The sequence below is a fragment of the Chiroxiphia lanceolata genome, chromosome 20 (genome assembly GCF_009829145.1).
Source record: "Chiroxiphia lanceolata isolate bChiLan1 chromosome 20, bChiLan1.pri, whole genome shotgun sequence".
Classification (NCBI taxonomy): Eukaryota; Metazoa; Chordata; class Aves; order Passeriformes; family Pipridae; genus Chiroxiphia; species Chiroxiphia lanceolata.
The window spans coordinates 8,532,509-8,552,393 of NC_045656.1; the positions used below are offsets into that span (position 1 = coordinate 8,532,509).

The 19,885-nt window shown below is 55.8% G+C and overlaps 1 protein-coding gene across 1 annotated transcript in view; it reads left to right on the plus strand.

Annotated features, from left to right (window-relative positions):
• Positions 1 to 995: 995 nt before the first annotated feature.
• DOC2B (double C2 domain beta) overlaps positions 996 to 19,885 on the plus strand; it is a 30,826-nt gene continuing 11,936 nt past the window's right edge. The window contains exons 1-3 of the mRNA XM_032707528.1: positions 996 to 1,538; positions 12,274 to 12,353; positions 17,945 to 18,019. Coding sequence (XP_032563419.1) covers positions 1,208 to 1,538; positions 12,274 to 12,353; positions 17,945 to 18,019 — 486 coding nt within the window. The 5' untranslated portion in view covers positions 996 to 1,207. The remainder of the gene's footprint in view (positions 1,539 to 12,273; positions 12,354 to 17,944; positions 18,020 to 19,885) is intronic.

Here is a 19,885-nt window from a genome sequence, read left to right on the forward strand (position 1 = left end):
ACCAACCTACCTGAGCAAACCACAGCTCAGCATTTTCCAGGGAGCCTGCAGCAGGCTGCAGGGAGCCTGTCCCTGTCCTGGCTAGTGATGGGGCCCTGGCCCTGCCTGGGAAGGTTACTGGGGGGGTGCTGAGCATGGCTACACTGGCAGGGAGCCCTGGCCCAGCCCTTCACTCGCTCCTCTGCGATGCTCTACCTGCTGCATCGCTCCACGCCACAGCCGCACGCTGGCAGGGCGAGGCTGTGCCGCCCGGGCTGTGAGCAGGAGCCATGTGTTGCTTCAGTCCCTGGTGCTTCAGTCCCAGCCCCAGGGGCTGGGGGCGGCTCACCCAGCCCCCCGGCCGGTGCTGAGCTCTGGAGGGGGCGTTGCTGTGGGCTGCGGGCAGCTAGGGCAGCAGGGCTGCGAGTCCGGGCTGTCCGTACCCCTGCGGGCTGTGGGGAGTGGGCAGGGTGTGACCCCTGCCCCTGCTCAGGATGCGGCACAGCACCTCCCTGGCACAGTCTGCGGTGAGCCGGGAGGGCACGGGGGCTGCCGTGGTCCCCGTGGGCTGCCACCATCCCCGTGGGCTGCCACCATCCCCGTGGGCTGCCACCATCCCTGGGGGGCTGCCACCATCCCTGGGGACCGGGGCAGCCCTGCGTCCCTGTCCGCAGCACGCCGGGATGCGACCCAACAGGGTCCTGACACTGCGTGGTGACCTCTTCCCCCCCGGAGGGGTCTGGCAGGGACCAGCCCTGCTTGGGCAGGCAGATGGGTCGAAGCCCACCTCCCCATACCCCATCACCCCAACTTCTGCTTGGCTGCCCCGGGGCTGTGCCGGGGAAGGGGCGGGGGGCTGGCTGCCCACGCCGGTGGCCGTGCGGCCGGGGCGGCAGGCCGGCCACAGCCCTCATTCCTCCGCTGCTGGGTACCGCTTTGTTGCTAGCTGGTGACATCACCCGAGAGCCCACCCCCTGCCTCTTATCCGTCTCTGTGTCTCGCTCATTTATTCACAGGCAGCGCTGGCAGGATCAGGGGCTGTGCGAGCGCCAGGGCAGGCGGCAGCAGCATGTGTGCGGTGTCTGGGGCTCAGGGCGCGAGAACCACGTAAGGTGCCCACCGGAGCCTCCCTCCTCACCCGCCTCCGCGGCCCCCGGCAGAAACTTCACGGCTTCCCCACGCACGGTCCGGGCTTCTCCGGAGGGGCTTGGCACCGACAGCCGCATGCATGACACTCCGAAAAGGAGAGAAAATGACCATAAGTATCCAGGAGCACATGGCTATTGACGTCTGCCCCGGCCCCATCAAACCCATCAAGCAGATCTCCGACTACTTCCCCCGCTTCCCCCGCGGGCTCCCCGCCGCCGTCGGCCGCAGCAGTGCCCTGCGCCCCGCGGTCAGCCAGCCCTCCGTGAGCCCCGCCGAGGGACCCCGGGAAGATGATGAGGACGTGGACCAGCTTTTTGGAGCGTATGGCACGACGCCCGCCGAGCAGCCGGCCAAGAGCCAAGCGCCCGAGGAGGTGGTGGACCCCGAGGGCTACGAGTCCGACGACTGCAGTAAGTTCCTAAGTTTCCGTGGGAGTTTGCTGGGTGCTGAGGGCAAGGGTGGGTCTTAGGGCTGGTTCCCCATCCTGGTGCCTGAGTCGCGTGCCCTTCCCGGCTGCCAGCCATACTGCCCATCCCTGGGATCACACTGCAGCAGTGAGAAGCCCCCAGCTTTAGCTGGGAAGGCTGTTACGGCACTGTTTCGGGATGGAAGGGGGCCCTGGGAGTGTCCCTGCTGCAGCCAGGCTGGCCGCTGAACCCAAACTAGGGAAGTCTCCCAAGAGCCACCAGTTGCTGTGCTTTGCTGTTGTGGTTGGTGCACTTCTCTGCCTCGTCCCTGCTCGGCTCCGTGCCTCTGAAGGCTGCCAGCTGGGCTCAGACCCTTCGGTTAATCCACCTCGGTGGTGCAGGCTGCTCCAGCCACCCTGCTGATGAGCTGGCGATACGCTCCAGCATCGCCCGGCTCCACATCGGGGAGATTTGTTTGGAATGACATCCACCCTGGAGATCTCTGCCCCTCTCCCTCGGCAAACTCTGACATGTCATTCCTCCATTCCTCGCCCTCCAGCTGCAGGCAGAGCCCTGCAGGAGACCAGCGGGGGCTTTGGAACAGAAGGCTTTGGTTCTGGTAGATGCAGGTGCTTGCAGCAAGGGTTAACCCCTCCCCACCCAAAACGTCCTTCCCACCCGGCGTGGTGGAGCTTGCAGGCTGCAAGGCAGCTGCTGCCTGGCTCTGCCAGCCGCGGTGACTGGGATAATACGATTTCCCTTGGAGTCAGATAAAACCCAAGGGCTCGATTCAGCCTAACCTTCAGAGGCCAGATCCTGCGAGGGGCTGAGCACAAAGTTTGAAGCAGGGAGGTGCCGAGGAAGGGAGTGGGTGCTGCTGAGCAGTGCTGCGTGCTCGTCCTGGGGGAAGGGGAGGCTGAGCTGTTTACGGCCCAGCGCCGGGCAGGCGGTGGCTTTTTCCTGTGCAGAATGTCACAGCCCTGCCTCGGCCTCACTGTCGGGCTCTGGGCTGGCCTGGGCTGCTGTCATCTGTGCCAGACCCCGCAGCGTGACCCCAAGGAGGGCTGCAAGGAGGGCTGTGCTGCTGCAGGGTGGCACAGCCATCCCTGTGCCCCCCTCTGCCTGCTGACCACCAGCTACAGCCCCAGGAGAGGCTGGGAACTGTGTGCCAGCCCCAGACTGATGCTCCCTTTCTCCCCATGCCGGTGTCAGGGTCATGCTCTCTGGAGAGGCGAGAGCCTCGGCGCTCCCGGGGAGAACATCTCTGCTAAGCCGCGTTTGTCCGAGCCGGGCAGTTAACGGTGACTTTAACCGGATTTGGGTTATTTGCTGCTCTAATTATTAGATCGTCTTTGCTCACTGTGGCAGTAGAAATGGGAGCAACTGGGCTGCAGGGCCAGGGGTGTGTGTGGGAGCCAAAGCACTCGGGGCCCCAGAGTGTGGTGTTTTCTCCGGGTGACTCGCATGGAAATAGCCCAGGGTGCTGCATTCTGCATTTTTCCGCCGGCAGCGCTGGCTGGAAGAGGCTCGGCTCCCTGCCGGGGGCGGGCGGGTGTTTCTCTCACCCCGGCTGGTGTTAGGAAGAGTGTTTGTTGCAGCGTAACAGGTGTCAGGCAAACTGCTGAGGCTCTTTTGCCAGATGTGGTGGGTTTTCGGCTGGTGAAAGCACATCAGTGCTAGGAGCAGAGTGGGGAGGTGGGACTGCTGGTGTCACATCTCTGGGGACAGGACAGGGTGGTCCCAGCCACCCTCAGGACACTGGTTGGCATAAATGTGCAGGATGAGACTGTCACTCCCCCATGTTTAGCAGCCAAGTTGTAAAGCCAGACAAGAGCTCCTTGTCCCAATTTCCCAGCTGGGGAGCTGGGAGGGGATTCGTGCAGCCTGACTCGAGCCATCAGCTACGCTGGGAAGTGTTGTTCAGCTCCCCCACATCCCTGGAGGGTGATTCAGGGCTGCTGCATTAGTCACCTGCACTAAATTTCCCCTGGAGAGCCTGTGTCTGCCTGTACATCAGGGCAGCACTGGGGTTTAGGTGGTGCCAGTCCCCTCGGGTGTCACACAGAGTTCGGGGAGGTGACTGAGATCTCAGGGGATGATGGTGTCAGATCCAGGTGCAGCACCCACAAATCAAAGTGTTGCTGGGCAGCGGCACATCTTGCCTCACTCCCCACAGGTACTCCCAGCCCAGCCCCAGAGAGGTGGAGGGAGAGGGATTTTGCCATGGCAGAGTCCATCCAGAGCAGGAGGAGAGCTCCTTCCCAATTGTCCCATCTGCCTGCGGGTTTCCCTCCTCCAGCGCCAAGCGATGCTGCTGGCTGGGTGAATGGGAGGAGGAGAGCTGCCCCTGCCTGGAGAAATGCAGCATTTGTCTGGGTTTCCCCAGGCTTGTTGCTTCCTGGAGTTGCTGCTCTGGGCTGGTTTCTGGCTTTGCAGCAGCAGCAGCCTCTTAGGTGCCATGGATGGGTTGCTCTGTCACCGCTGCCGTGCAGGGCGGCATCGGCAGGGGCTGGACCGGAGCTGCCATCCCTGCAAAACCTTCGGTACCCCAGCAGGGCTGTGGGGAGAGAGTAGGGTAGGTTCTGCCTGGCTCTGCTGCGGCTCACCTGGGCTGGTACCCTGCACCCCATTCCTTAATCCTTTGCTGAGTTGTGCTCCAGATGCCATCAGCAATTCTTGGAGTGCCTACGGAGCCAGTGGGAGCTGCCTTTTTCCGGATGGCTTCTCCCTGGGATGGGGCAGCTCCAGAGCAGCGCAGCCCTGGGAGAAGCATCAGTGTCAGCTCCCATCCAAGCAGGGTGGCCTGACCCAGGGGTTCGTCATCTGCAGGGAGCAGGGACATGCTGGGGAGCGGATGTATGTGCATGCATAATGTTGGTGCTTTGGAAAATTAGGAATCCCCAGGCTGCAAGAGGCAGGGACAGATGGGAGGCTGATGCAGAGGCTCAGGCTGATGGCTCTGGGACACCTTTCAACCAGCCTGTTGAATGCAGCGAGTGGCAGGGAGCAGGCAGGGCCAGGGAACAAACACAGCAGATAATGAGTGGAGACATCTGGGCTGGCTCTGGGACTACTGGGAGCTGCATGGAGCCAGCTCTTCCCATCAGACCTGCCAACAGTGCTGCTTGAGGATTTGCAGGGTTGTGGTGGGCACCTGCTGCCATCCCAGGACCCTTGGGAGACCCTGGGAGAAGGACTCATCACTGCCCTGCGCCTCCTCCATCCTCCATCTGCAGGGATGCTCTGGGACCAGAGCTCAGGCTGTACAGGACTCTCTTCCTGCAGTGGGTTTGTCCCCAGTGGAGCTGCTGAGGAGGTGGAATGAGACAGGAGAGGTGGGAAGTGTGTATTTGGTGAGAAAGGTGATTTGGTGCTGTTGGACCAGAATTAGCATCTGCTGTGAGCTGAGAGGACCAGCCAGGATTTGGGGCTGGGAAGGGGGGGATTCACTCCTGCTGCCTCGAGACACTTGGCTGTCACCTCGTCTTTGGTTCCTCTGGCTGGTGCCTGGTGACAGCAGCAGTCCTGGCCCCTGGGGTCCCCAGCCACCAGAGATGCTTCCCACCCATTCAGGCAGCACACTGCCAGGGAAACTTGGTTTGCAAGGAAAATAAGCAAATGCCAGCTAGATGGCAATGTGCCACCTGCGAGGAGCTGGCTCTCGCCTCCCATCTCCCCCGATTTCACCCAAATTGCTGCCCCTTCACTTCTCGCACTTCCCCCTCCACAGCACCAGTGGGAATTTGTACCTGATGGGTTTTTAAAGGTCTCTCAAATCCCTGCACGAGCAGCACAGAGGTGGAGACAGTGTCCCTGTGAGGGAGCACTGCTGGGGCTTCTGTCACAGGGGACAGCGCTGGAGGGAGCAGCTGTAACCAGCAAGCAAGTTTCCAGCCCTTGCAGAAATGCCCTGTTCCCCTGAGCTGCTGTTTGGCTTTGGAAAGAGGCTGTGGTCACACTGGAATTTTCTCCCTCCTCCGTATACGTTTGGCTCTGGATTTTCCAATGGGAACACAGCCTGAGGGCAGGGAGCTGCAGTGGGAGCTGGAAGAGCTGCCCCGTACTGTTCCTGCCAGCGCTCCAGGGCTGTTCATATATGCACAAACCCAGCCAATTCCATAGCATGCCCAGTTGTTATTCACAGAGGAGCAGGCTCGTGAGCAGGCTCCGGAGCTGCAGCAGCATGGAAACGACTTCTCCAAAGTACAGCTGAGAGGCCAGTCCTGGTGGCGGCGGCTCGTGACGCCTGCTGAGAGCAGTGCCACGCAAGTTATTTAGGAAGACTCTTATTTTGAGCAAAGAAGATAATTAGGCAGGCAAAGCCGTCATGGAGATATTAATTACTGGCTGCTCAAAGACGTAAAGAGGAACGTCTTAAGGGGTGCAGGGTTTGCAAGTCACCTGGCAGTGCTTTTGGCCAGACAGGGGGAGGGAGAGGAGACAGTGAGGGGAAATGTGCATTGGAACGGGGAGGATATTTACTTCTGAAATGCAGCTCCTTAGCATATGCTGCCACTGCTATTTATAAGCTTTGAATCGTCTTTTCAATCCAGAGAAGGCCAAAAGAAGTATTTTTTTTTACTCAGGAAACTAAACAAACCACCACTGATTTCGGCAGAGCCTGGAGCGTGGCTTTGCCCACCAGACCACAACCCGAGCTGCCAGTGCCAAAGGAATGTGTGTGGGTACTGGGCAGTGTGGAACCGAGGTCTGAGGGCATCGAGGAGCTTGTAGCCTTCCCAAAGGAGACATGAGGTGTTAACTGGGGTGACTCTGGATTAGCTCCTGTCTGGTTTCCTGCGGGGTAGGTGGGTATAGGGAAGGTGCTGGTGTGGGGTGAGCTCTCACGCTTTCCCGCTGGCCACCCCTTCAGTGATCCAAGTGGAGGCTGCACATGTGTTCCTGATCCCCAACGAGCCTTCAGCCCCCAGAGATGCCTGTTCCCAAGGAGTGACCATGGGCAGGGACACCCTGAAGTGCTGAAGAGGAACACAGGGCACCTGGTGAGGCCGGCACACGAGGGTGAGCAGGGTCTGTGTGGGCATCCCTCCTGCAGCAGCGATGGAAGCAGCATATGGGCCGTGGCCTCTGGCATCTCTGCTAATGAAGGAGCCACACGGCTGCTGGTTAATGAGGGGGCCCTCCCGCTGCCTCCTCCCCACCAGCCTGCCCGGCCCTTCACCTTCCGTGGTTCCAGGGTGCAGGAGGAGACACAGTGCCCGGCTGGAGAAGGGAACTGACACCCCTTACTCCACCATGCTGGAGCTCAAGGGGGTTCCCAGATCTTTCATCTTTGTATTTAACAGTAAAGGCAATTTTGGGGGGTTGTTAATTGCAAGACTGTATTTCATTAAAGGAAGAGAGAGGGAGAGATTTTGAAGGCCATCTCTAAATTGAAATTGCTGAAAGTCTAATTGCTGCTGACATCAGGGACCATTTAGTGCTGTAAAACATAATTGCATCTCTGAACTGTTCTGAGCAGATAAGTGTTCCTCTGAACACTCCTCCTGGAGAAGACAGAAGAGCTGATGAGCATCCATCAACCAACCTCGCGAGGAAGCAGCTCCCTGCTCCAGAGCTTACCAGGGGCTGGTGCTGTGTCTCCAAAATGAAGAAATATTAATTGCTGTAGATTTTAAGTGAGAAACCCACGGTCAGGCAGGGAGCAGTTGCAAGAAAGGAAAGTTGTGCTTTTTTCTCATTCCTGATCCTATTGAATTCAGCCACATCTGTAGATCTCCCGAGGAAGGAAAGTCTCCTACCTGTGTGCTGGATCTGGTCCCTGCTGGGTTTTTCTGTAGGAGTGAGGATGTCCTGCCTTGCCTGCAGCAGCAGATCACAGTCCTATGATGCAGCCAGTTGGCACCACGTGGTCCAGGACTCACAGGAATGTCTGAGTCCCAACATGCTGTGCTGCCCCCGGGGCGTGTCCCAAAACCTCCCACAGGATGCATTTTCATGGAATAGCTCCTGGCAGAACTTTCAGAAGTGTCCCATTTCCACCTGCCTTCACCACCTTCCCTGGCTGATGCTGAATCCTGTGGCTGGAGGATCATGCCAGAGGTCAGTGCTGCCATCAGACCTGGGGGTTTGCAGCCTTTAGCTCCTCAGCTGAGCACCTTGTGGGATCCATCCCTGACTCTACCAAGGCATGTGAGTCACAAGCAGCATCCCAAGCAGGTCTGTGCATGGACCAGGAATGCTGTGGATGCTGGATGAGCTCAGCCTCAGCTGCAGGAGGCTGCAGGATCTGATGGTGCTGTTTTCCAGGGATAGCCCTGGAGGGTTTTAGGGGCTCAGGGAGTCAATCGTCAAGCTGCCCCAGCACTGTCTGCCTGCACTGCCCCATTGTGAGCCTCTGGACCAGGTCAAGGCACTGTCATTCTCAAGGAGGCAGGAGCACACAGAGCCACCCACCAAAATGCTCTTCAGCAGTCCTGCTTGGAAATGGCAGGAGATAATTTCTGTTCCTCCTGAGGAGTCATTTACCAACATTTTACATGGGGCTGTAAGTGCACAGAACTACTTACTGCCTTTCAGGACCTTTAAAATTATCTCTATTGCAGGGGAAAATTAAAGCAATGGAAGAATAGGGACCTATCTTTTATAGTGCATTAAAAAATACCCAGTCTGAAGGTTACTGAACCTATGCTTTCTGTAAGGGAGAGCTAATCCAGACAATCCCCAGCAGTCTTTTTACTGCTCCACTCTGATCTCCCTGGCACAAAATCCATGAGCAGATTATCTTGGGAGCAGCAATGCTGATAAGCAGAGGGACTTAAGGCTTTTGGACTTCTTTTTAATTAGTTCTATAGTGGGTTTTTTGTGTGCACACCTCAATTTCTCTTAGTGTGGAGCTCTGCTGTGAAAGCTTCCCTGACTTGGGAAGGTAAGGAGCACACTCCGTCATCTCTTCGCACCTCCACGGGCTTTGCTGAAGCTCATAGGTCTGTTCTGCAAGTCTCAGGGTCTCTTCCATGTCTTGACCATCCCTTGGGCTGAGAAACTCTTCTCCTTGGAGCATCCCAGGCTGCAGAGGGGGCGGATCCCGGTGTGGACCGGGCGAGAGCACGGCGCCTGCAAAGACGGCGGGGGGGGGGGGGGCTGGAGAAGGGAGCGGAGCAGGGATTTATCACCACGTTTTGCCTTTCATCCCGCAGGTATAAATAGAAGCTCCTGCAGCCTCCCCGTCACCCTGGGCGCTGATGGGAAATGTCAGCAATAAACAATTTCTGCCGACTCCACCGGCCAGGGCGGTGCTGCTGCTGGGGCCGTGCCGGGACGCCGCGCTGCCCACGGGCTCCGGCCGCGCTCGCCGCGTCCCCCGGCTGAGCCCGCGGACACATCTGCTGGTTCTGCTGCCCTCTGGTAGTTTTGTGGCCCACTGAATTAATCAAAACGCCCAAAGGTCAGTGGGAGAGGAGGCCGCGTTCCCGCGCAAGTCAGATTTATTTTTCTTTTTAGAGCCTGTGTTAAACGCCAGGCCCTGGCCAGCGCCTTCCCATCAATCTCTCCCAATTCACGGAGAGGAGAGAGGGTCAGAACCTCCTAATGAGTTCAGCTTTCCTAATGGTTATTTTATCATTGGAGCAGAATAATTGTAATAATAATGATACATCCTGCCTGCTGTCTGGAGAGCACCAAGCTGCCTTTGTAGTGCCTGACAAAGACATTTATTTATATTTTTTATTTGCAGCCTGTGTGATTAGAGGACAGTGTTTAGAATAGCCCAGTCGAGTTAAATAATCCTGGTAACAGCGCTTTGAGTCTAGTTGCCGCCCTTTTCTTTTTTAGGTACTTGCTCCCTTAATTAAGAGCACAATCGAGTTGCATCTCTCGTGGGAGGGGGAAAGCAATCAAAAGAGGGGGATTCAGCTGCATTACAAAGGTTTTGGGCCCGATCCTGCCAGCTGGGGAGACAGAACTCCCACAGCCAGGGCTGGATGTGCTGCCAGAGATTTGCAGGAGGGGTGGGAGCAGTGACTCGTGCTGGTGTGGTGGTGTTGGCTTCCCTGGCCGCTGGCTCAGCATGCTGCCCGCTCCAGGAGTGCAGGGTTGTGGTCCCATGGGAATTTAAAGGGAGCTGCTGTGGGGTGCAGGGATGGCTCCCACCCCTGGTGCAGCTGGAGGTCTCCTGCCACCTCCTCGGCCTCTGAGCAGCTCGAGCACCAGCCTTTGTCTCTACCTTCACTGCTGTGCTGGATCCATCGCCTGGATGTGCCTCCCCTGGAGGTAACAGAGGTTGCAGGGCTGTGGCCGTGTCTTGGATGTGTCCAGCGTGTCCTGGGCATCCTCTGGGTCCTGGCTCTGGTGGCAGCACTACTCTTGGCTCCATGGTAGCACCTTGGCTGCCAAACCCAAAGTTTGCCTGACTGCTTTTGTCATCTCCATACGGCCACGTTTGTAAGCAATTAGCTCATGTTCTGCTGGTGTTTCCACATCCCTCTGCTAAAGGCAGGTCTTTCTCTGGTTATCGAGATCACCACCAACAAGAAAAAAAACCTATGTGGAGGAAAACCCCTTCAGAACTGGAGGAGAGCTGGGGCTGGAGCCTGGCAGGGCTGGGGGAACTGTGCACCCCTATCCATGCCCTCCCAGCTCCTGGCAGCTCCAAGAGGAATGGGAACTGCTCAAGGTTTGCTTATGGACTGCCAGCACTGGGAGCAGGACCTGAGTCCCCACCTGCAAAACAAGCACCTGCTGCTTGTTATGGTGATTTTAGGCTTTGCCTGTCTTGCAGGAGCGGGGGGCCCCCCTGCTGCCCTCGCCCCTGGGGCAGGCTGGGGCTTTGTCAGTATTTCCTGGCCAAAGTCTGTTTTCGTGCCAGGCTTTTAATTTGTTTTATAAATTGCCAAATCCAGCAGGCTGAGCTGTGGGCCCCCTCCTGTGATAAAAATAAAATAACAGCTTGAACCCGGGAGGGCTGAGCGGTGGGGCTGGCAGGAAGCGCTGATTAAAGGGCAGGTGGAAATGATGAGGCTCCGAAACCGGAGGCTTCATCTTCCGCTCTCGAGTGAAAAATGCAGATTTTGTGAAGTTTTGCTGACTTGGCTTTCACCCTTGTGCTGTAGAGCCTCACACTTCACCCACTGCCATCCGTGAGCTCCCCGTCTCTAAGCGCAGGCAGGGGCACCCAGGGACTGCTGCGCCTTCCTCCCTGTGGGATGAGGAGCGGTTTTGGGTGGGAATTGCTCTGGAAATGCCCGTTTGGGCCGAACCCAGAGATGACTCAGAATTTGCAGCAGGTTTGGCCTCACCCTGTACGGCTTCCATCTTCCCCTGGCAGGTAAAACCCCACTGATTTGTGACTTACCCAGACCAGCAGCTAATGTGCCATGAAATTGCTCCAGAGCGAGGAGGGTACATTATTCTGGCAGAAAATCTCTTTGGGTATTTATTCTGTTTTGAACTCAGGATATTTGCTCTGGAGCAATGATTTTTCTTTTGCTAGCAGGCAAACCTGTAGCTCATTTGCCTTTGGGCTGGGAGATCACTGTGAAATTGCAGCAGGTACGTTTCGGTCCCCCGAATATCCACCTCCTCTGTGGGTGCCTTGCTGCTGTTAATGCTGGGGGGAAAAAAAAGGACCTTATTTCCTGCCATAAAGTTTGTCCAACTTCCACACACCCCCCGGCAGCAAACCCTGCTTTGATATTGAGCAAAACTGTTCTGGTTTTCATTTTGGATTTTTTTTTTCATGCTCTGAATGCGGCGGGAAGGTGCAGTTACCTTGGAAACAGTGGTGGGATGCTGTTTGGTAGCAGGGCAGCGCTCAGGCAGACCCCTTTTGGGAAGGTGGGCATGGAAAAGTGGGGGTTGCTGGGTCCAGAGCCACCCTGGAAGTTCAAGGCTGGTGGCAGGTGAAGCTGAGCCAGCGAAGATGCTGCTCCATGTCCAGGCTTTGGCGTGCAAATAAGGTCTGGGAGCCTTGGAGAAGGTTAAGCCATGTTTTTGGAGAGCTTGTCTTTTTAAGGCTTTTTCTCTGCTTTGGATTAGCACGACTGGCTCAGATCATTCAAAGGGAAAGAATTTCTTAAATCAAATGTACTTTTGCTGCTGAGGCTCTTCTGGTTTTGTTCCGGTCTCCTGCCCTGTCCCTGTGTCCCATCCCAGGAGATGCCCCGTGCTGCCGTTCCTGGGTTGCGGATGTCGTAACGCAACACTGCTCCGATTAAAAGCTGTTGGTGTTTTTCATTTTAACCATAAAAGTATTTCCATCCCTCTCTGGGTTTAGTTTACAGTTTGCAGCCAGATTGGAGCTGGGAAGGGATCCCATTGGTGGCTCATTTGTTTGAAGGTGTCAGTGTACAAATACATGTTCTGGGAATGCCAGCGGCGCTGGAGCAGGGGGGATGTGCCAACACTGGGTCTCTTCTGTGTCCCAGCCATGCCTGGATCTTCCCAGAGAAGAGCCTTCAGCTCCTGGGGGACAGGAAGCTGCTGGCTGCAATGGGGCTGCTGTGGGATTGGGGGTGACCCATATGAAAGCCCACAGAGGCAAAGCTGGGCGAGCTGCATCCATTGATCCCGCTCAGTCCTCTCCCAGGACTGTGCCAGCCCCACCAGCCAACATGGGGATGGCACCAGCTGGAAACAAGGGCTCACATGAGGATGCTTATGTTTTATAATGTTTACAGCCATTTCTGTAGCATCTTCATCCACTCCTTTTGTGCTCTGAGGGAGAAAAGGCAGCGTTGGCTGGGCCACACAGGCTAACAGAATCTTCTCTCTTTCACAGCCACGCTGGGGACGCTGGATTTCAGCTTGCTCTACGATCAAGAGAACAACGCTCTCCACTGCACCATCAATAAAGCCAAGGTATGGCTCAGGGCGTGGGAACAGGGAGGACTGACTGTGCCTGGAGGTGGGAAACTTTGTCCTGCCTTATGGGGCCACCCGGGTGCTGCAGCTGTGCCAAATGTGCCAAAAGCCGCAAATGTGGCTGTGTCTGTGAAGCAGCTATTCCTTTGCCAGCTCCACTTCTATCCCAACACCCAGTGCCTCTGCCCTCTTCTTCCCCTCCAGCCCTGCCTTTCAGGGCGTTTCCAGCAGTACAGAGACGGCTGCTCTTCCCCTTTGACGAGATCGTTGCAGCTATTGATGCTTTTTAGAGCAGCCCCTCCCGATGTTGTTATTTACTTGGCGGCTGTGACCGGCTGTCAGTTTATAAATGGCTCTTTTAAATGCTGCTAATCACGGCCACAAAGTGCTGCAACTCAGCGCCTTTGCCGTCTGCGTGATTGAAGCAATTAGGGGCTTTTTGCACATTTTGGAGCAGAAACAGATAACTGAGGTCCTGATTCTGCCTCCAGGCCCGTGGGTGCTGCTGGGTTCCTCTCTGCTTCACCCAGCATGAGACCAGAGCAGTGAGGGTACCAGGTCACCATGGCAGTGGTGGGTTGGGAGGAGAAGACCTAAATCCCTGCAGATCTTGGGAAGGTGTGGAGGGTTTTTGCAGCAGGCAGGAAGAACGGGCTGTGACCTGAGCCCCAGAGGATCAGGCCATGCTGTTTGCCTTCATAGGATGCATGTTTGCAGCCCCACCCCGGCACCTGCTGCGCTGGGTGCTGGTCCTGGGCACTGAGAATGCACATCCCCACCCAGGGTTCTCCCTGCCTGGAACACTCCAGCACCAAAGCTTGGCTTTGGGGATGAGCATGGAAACATCTGCCCTGGCAGCTCTAGAGCTGCTCCTGGCTGGGGGCAAGTGCAGCACCCACAGCTCCTGGGCAGGGCTGCCAGGGCAGGGCTGGGGCAGACAGTGGGGTTTGTTTCCCTCCCTGTTTGTTGCCTGTGAATTCTCCAGCAGCCTCTGGGTCAGGCTTCCCTTGGCGCACTCGGGAGCGGTGCCAAGAAGGAGATTTCTAATTGTGTTTGGAGTGGGAGGAAGGAGACCTGTGAGCGGCAAGTGATAGATTTCACATCAGCGAGAGCAAGGGCAGGGCTGGCAAAGGAGACCCCTGCCGTGCCCACCTGGCTCTGTCAGGAATAGTGGTGGCTGATTCCACCCCACAGGACTGGGGGTACCCCTGCACCTCCCCTGGCCACGGGGTGGGCAGACCCCTCCTCGCCACCCTGACATTCAAGCACTCGAGTCCTGTTCATTTCCATTCTGCTCTCATTCTCCCATTTTTCTCTTTTATTTACATTGCCATCTGCTCGCTCTCATTTCATCTCTCGCCTGGGGAAAGCTGCCAAAACTTGACTACAGAAAGGTAAGGGCCAGGCCCCGGCTGCCGTCGGTGGGAGCCGGCGCCGGCTGTGTAGATGTTACAAGTAGTGCTGTAGAGGAGGAGATGGGCGAGTGCCAGGGCTGCACACACGAGCCCCAGCAGTGCTGGGACGTGCATTGCCCTTGCACATGGGCTGGGTGTCCTGGGTACCTGTCTCGGCCCTCTGGGGAAGGTGCCCTCAGGATATATCCAACTCCTGCAGCTCCTGGAGCCTCAGCTGCTGCCAGCAGCCGTTAAAACCTGGACTATTTCAGCCATGTGAGACATGTTTTTCTTTCTCTCCGATAACCCCAAACAACCCCTCTCTCTCCCTTTAGATCTCTTTGCTTCTCTCCATTTATTTTAGTCTCCAGCACTTTTCTATCTGCTGATGTCCCTCACGAGTCCCGTTATCGGTTCCTGGGGAGCAGGAAGAGGGGAGCAGGCTCTTGGAGGCACCGGCAGCAGGTTCAATCCAACCTGTTGTGCTCCACCACCAATTTCCTGCTCTGCAGCCGTCAGCTGCTGTACTTTGCACGAGGCTGGGATAGTCACTCCATGTGGGAATTTACCCTGGTGCTGTGCCTGGGGACATCTGAGGTGTTTCTTGGTGTAGGTTCACAGCAGGATCTGTGAGATGCTGGCAGTTTCCAGGCAGCCACTGTGCCACCCTCTGGACTCTGTGCTGGCAGGAGCACAGGATCAGGTAGGATAAGGTGGGATCAGGTAGGATCAGGCAGTGTGGCCACCTCACACTAATGGCTCTCAGTGCTGGCAGTAGCCCTGCCATACTCTGCCTATCACACTTCAGGCACGGCTGAACTCAGACACCTTGCAGCTCAGCTGGGATCAATAGGAGAATAAATCAGGGCATTATGGGAGCTAACTCCTGGACTGTGGGAACAGCCGTGTGCCCAGCTGGCAGGAGGGCTCTCCCCACTCACCTGCTGCCCTGCACAGACCCTGTGTACTCCCCCGGGGTTGTGCTGATCTGTACTGTCACATGTGGGAAAGAGCTGGGATGCTCTGGGCATCACTCTCTCCTAGAAAATGGGGTGGAGAAGGTTCAGTGAATGTGCAGGCACCCAGGCTGCTCAGTCCTACAAAGCCCGACCTGCTCCTTGGAGCGAGAGGATAACCTGCTATAGGGGGATCACAGAATCATAGGACCTATGGGATCTATAAGGGTGTGTGGCAGCACAGACACGATGGGCTGTGCTACCCTGTAGCTTCATTGGTCTCCTGCTTTCAGGAGGCAGATGCCCAGGATAAGCCTCAAGGGGGTGTATGGCAGTGGTGAAGGAGCTCCTGGCCCCAGGCAGGCCATCCCAGGCAGCTGCTGCCCGTGGGAGCATCCTTGGGCTGCTCTCCCCGTGCCGCTGGCCAGAAAAGACCCGGGAGTTTCCACCCTGCCGAGCATTTGGAAGCTCCCTCCCTCCCAACAGAAGCGAGTGCTGGAGGTCTCAGCAGTAATGCACTGAGCATTACTTATGGATTGAGTCATAAATATTTATCACTGCAGGGAAATTCCTGAAGTGTCTCCTCTGGGCTGCTGGGGGGGAAAGCGCAGTTTGCCCCGTTTCGGAATGGGATGCCTTGGCCTGGGAGGTATCCAGGCTGGTTTTTGGGCAGTGGGGATCCTGCTCAGCAGGCAGGCAGCTCGTTGTGGGGTGAATGATGGAATGAATCCATCTCCTGTGATTGCTGTGTGCCTCCAGCGTGGCGTTAATCGGCAGCCCGATTAGCCCAACTTGTAATTAAATCCTATTGATTAGCTAAATGTCACTGGCACGGAGAGCAGCTGGCAGAGGCTGGGATGCAGGGAGCTGGAGGTCTCCGTAGGATTGCAGCAGAGATTTTGGGGTTGGGCAGAGGAAGGGAAAAGACGAAACTCAGTCTCATCTCCATCGCCTGTGCCGTGATGCACAGCACCATAAATCAGTCCCAGCAGCAGGATTGGCTGGAGCCAGGGAGGTGCCCTGGATGGATCCAGGGGGAGGCTCTGCTTCCATATATGAGCCTTGTTGTTCTTCTCTGCCTCTCAGCTCTCTTGGAGCACCTTTAGGCTGGCAATCCCTCCACACAGGTGCTGATCACCCTGTGGGTCGTCCCTGTGGGAGGGATGAGCTCCCACGGGAGCAGCTTTGCAGGGCAGAGCCCTGTTAAATTCAGTTGTGTGCTGCACACGTATCAAGTGACATGGGAGGGAGGTAGACGTGACATTAGGAGCTATTTTCCAGGCTCCTGTCACTCCATCTTCCATAGCACATCTATTAAAAAAGCCTTTAATAGCCTCCTCAGAAGGTAATTTAATTGAGCTGAATTGATGGGTGAATTACAGAGCTGCCTGTCTTTCTCCATCCATTTTCATGGGAATCTGCTTGCTTGTTTCTGATTTCATTTGCTGTGCAGCACTGGGCAGGTGGGCACCTCTGACTGGGGAGGCTGGAGAGAGCCTGGGTCTCTGTGAGTGGACTGTGTAGGTGATCCCCTCTGGAGTCTGGGGACAATCCAGCCCATTCCTGCCCTGTCTGCCTGTGGAGGCACAGCCAATACCACCACCTTCTTCCCAGTATGTGCTGGGGCAGGGACATCACCCACAGGCTGCAGTTAAAGCAGGGACATTTCACCTCCATTCGCTGCTGGTATTTTTATCCTTTTGGCTGTGCTTTAGAAGCAAAATCCTCTTTCCTGAGCACCATTTGGCCTCCCTTGCCCCAGGGCAGCTTGCTTGTCTCTGAAGCAGAGCCCTTGTCTCTGAAGCAGAAGCCTTGCTCCAAATCAGAGACATTCCCAAGGTCAGGAACATCCTGCACCCTTGGCCAGGTTATGCAGCTCGGGAGGGGGACAGGGCATCCCAAGAAGCTTCTGTGGCTCTGTGGGTTAGGCTGGGTGAGTTCTTCCATACGTGTGAAATATGGAAGCAATTTCCCTCACTGATTTGCCCAAATCCAGGCCTTAATGATTAGATTTCCACTGCACACAGCCGTTCCAGCAGCAGTCCATACAAATGCTTTCCTGCCAGGTGGATCCCTGGCAGCTGCACGGACTCATTATCCAGACAGTGAGTACTCTGCTTATCACAAAAAGGGTGTGAAAAGTCTTTAGCATCACCCAGCCTGATCTCCACGCCCAGTTTGGAGCCAGAGTTGGATGGATACTTCTGCAGAGAAACCCTCCTCTGATCCAGGCACAGAATTGCCTTCAGCCAGCCCAGCAATAATTCCTGCAGGGATCCCACAGCCAGGCTGGAAACAATCCAAGGACTTCCACGATGGAGCCATTCTCATTTCTGCTTAGGGCTGGTGAAAATTAGGCTCCATTTTTCATGCTCCTCAGTTGCTTCCCTGCCCTGTGGAGTCTGTTTCCATGCAGTCTGTGCAGTTATGGCTTTGGGCTGGGTTTGTGCATCGCCTTGGGTAATTTTCAGGTTGTTTAGAAGAGGCACAGAGGCACAGCTTGTGTCCTCCCTCTTCCCAAAGCAGGATCAGCTCCAGAGCACTGCTATAACAGACGTGATCCACGTCATCCTTTAAGAGCTGTGAGGGTGTTGTGTAAAATCCATCAGGAATGGCTGCAGCGAGTATTTCCTTGTGTCTGTGCTCTGGTGCCCCCAGATTTCCTTGCAAACACCACAGCATTCAGCTGGCACCAGCCTCCCACTGGCCTGAAGCAATTCTTCCTTCAGCTGTGCCTTAATAACACGGAGTAGGTAGGTGCTATCACACCCTCTGGGAGCGCTTAGAAGTAGCACCACAACAGCAGAGGTGTGTGTTTGCTCATAAGCAATTATTAAATGACAAAACCCTGTAATTTCAAACCTCGGAAGTCACTGTGCTGATTTGCTTAACCCCCAAATTAATTGTGATGAGGATGGCAGAGTCAGGCTGCTGGGAGAGTGCAGCAGTGCCTGGTGGCCGATGCCAAGTGCAGGTGAGAAGCTTCCCACTTCCCACAGCCCCTCCTCGGCTCCACAGATGGCATTGGAATGCTGAGCATGTGTGGATTTGCTGCCCAGCCTGGATCCTGCAGCAGCCACGCTCCCCTCCATCCCCAGTCCTGAGGAAATGCAATTACTCCTTGGACCAGCCATATCCCAGGGAATCAGGCATTGGTGGATGGGCTCAGTGAAGCCACCCTACCTGCCCAGCATCCTGCTGTTATCCTGACTCCTGCTTTTTGCTGTTCCCTCTCCAGGGCCTGAAGCCGATGGACCATAATGGGTTGGCTGATCCATACGTCAAGTTGCACTTGCTTCCCGGAGCCAGTAAGGTGAGACACCTTTTCACTTCTCCTTCTCTTCCTGGGGCTTTGCCTTTTCCTTGGAAATTAGACCCAGGAGGTTCCCTAGGGAAAAGCTCCTCAGCCAGGGGCTGCTGCAGCCAGGCCTCGAGCCTCCTGCCCATCTCTTGAGTAAAAAGTCCTTAGAGAGAGCAGGAGGTAAGAACTGGGGCTAAATCCATCCTCATGGAGTAGAAAATACCTTTCTGGGAAACCACTGCCTGGGAGTCAGGTGCCATCCCTGACTCCTCATCTTGGGAGCAGGGGATGCAAATGCTGCTTTCCAGGAGCCCCTGGGAAGCACTGAGTGAAACAATCTGAAGCTATAAACAAACCAGACCCTTTTAATTTATTTTTTTTTTTGCCCTGTTTCCTTTACATTTTAAACCCCTCAGATCATAATAAAACAGAGTATAAATCATAAGGGAAATATTTCCATCTCCTTAGGTTCAGCGCTTGCTGGAGAGAAGAGTAATTAAAGATATTGATGTGTAGTGAGAGCTTGGTGTAACTGATGGGGATGTGGAATTTAAATGCTAAACGTGTGTGTTATGAATATTAATTGCACTCCTATTCTACACAAAAGGAAAGACCTTTTTTGGGGAGGTATATTTACTTGTTACGGTTCAGTTGAATTAATTCATAATGTTCAGGGCGGTAGAGGGAGTTTTTAACCACATTTCAAGTTCCGCTGGAATTAGGAGAGCCGGGAGCGCTTTCATCAGCGATATTATCTGTCATTTCCATGTTTTGCAAATGCATTGATTAGCATTTCTGCTGGAGGTGGTGGAGAGGCAGGAGGGGAGCGCTGAGCTGAGGGTAGTGCAGGAGCTGCAGACTCCACAAGCCCGGAGCGGCCGTGGGGGGACCCTCTCCTTGCCCCCACATTCCAAACAGCACCGTCCGGATCTGCCCTGGGAGAGGTGAGCAGGTCTGGGGGGATCACGGGTGTGTCCTGGGCTGGATGTTCCTGTACAGGTGTTCCAGCAGCAGGACTGTCCCTGAGTTCCTCGGGTGTTTCTGTCCCAGTCTTGGGCTCTCAGCCACCTGTGGCAGAGCTGTGGGAAGCAGGGCTGGAATTCATTCCCCATGCAGAGCTGGAATTCATTCCCTGTTCAGCCCTCCACGTGAGCCGGTTACTGACTACTGAGTCATTCCAGATGGGAGAAAAAGGCATTCCCAGAGCTCAGCTCCTCTGATCTAATTCATGTCCCTTGTCCAGGGCAGCGTTGGCTGCTGGGTGATGCCCATCGTGTCACCCCTGTGGCTAAACCCACTTTCCCTCCTGACCCCCAGAGCCCCAGCCCCAGGATGTGTTACCCACAGGTCTGAGCAGGCAGTGGGTGCCATCAGTGCTTTCCCTGCTGTCCTTGTCACCCTTCAGCAGGCTTTAGACTCCCTGTCTGATACGTATCCTGCTGCTTGGGCTGGAGCCTGGCATGGTGGCCATGATATCACCAAGAAATGAGGTAAAATAGATGTGAGATGGAAGCTGGTACAATAAAGTGCCTCGATTGAAGCAACTTTACAAAGTCAGGAAAGATTTAAGGCAAACAAGGTATTAAATCAAAGGTGACAGGAGGCCATAAACGAGAGCACCTGCCTGCAGTCCCCTTCAGTTTGCATCACTCTGTCGTTGGGCACGTGGGGATGGACTCAGCAAGGCTGGTGCCCGTGCACAGCCAGGCTGGCAGCTTCTCCTCCTGCAAACCAGCTCCTGCCTGAGTGATGGAAAAGCCATTGGCATTGCAGGGCTTTAGATGGTGCTCCTAATTGAGACCCTGCCCCTGCATCCCGCTCAGCTCATGGAGCATCCTGCCTTGCTCCAGGGGTATCCTCCTCCTAACGTGGCACTGG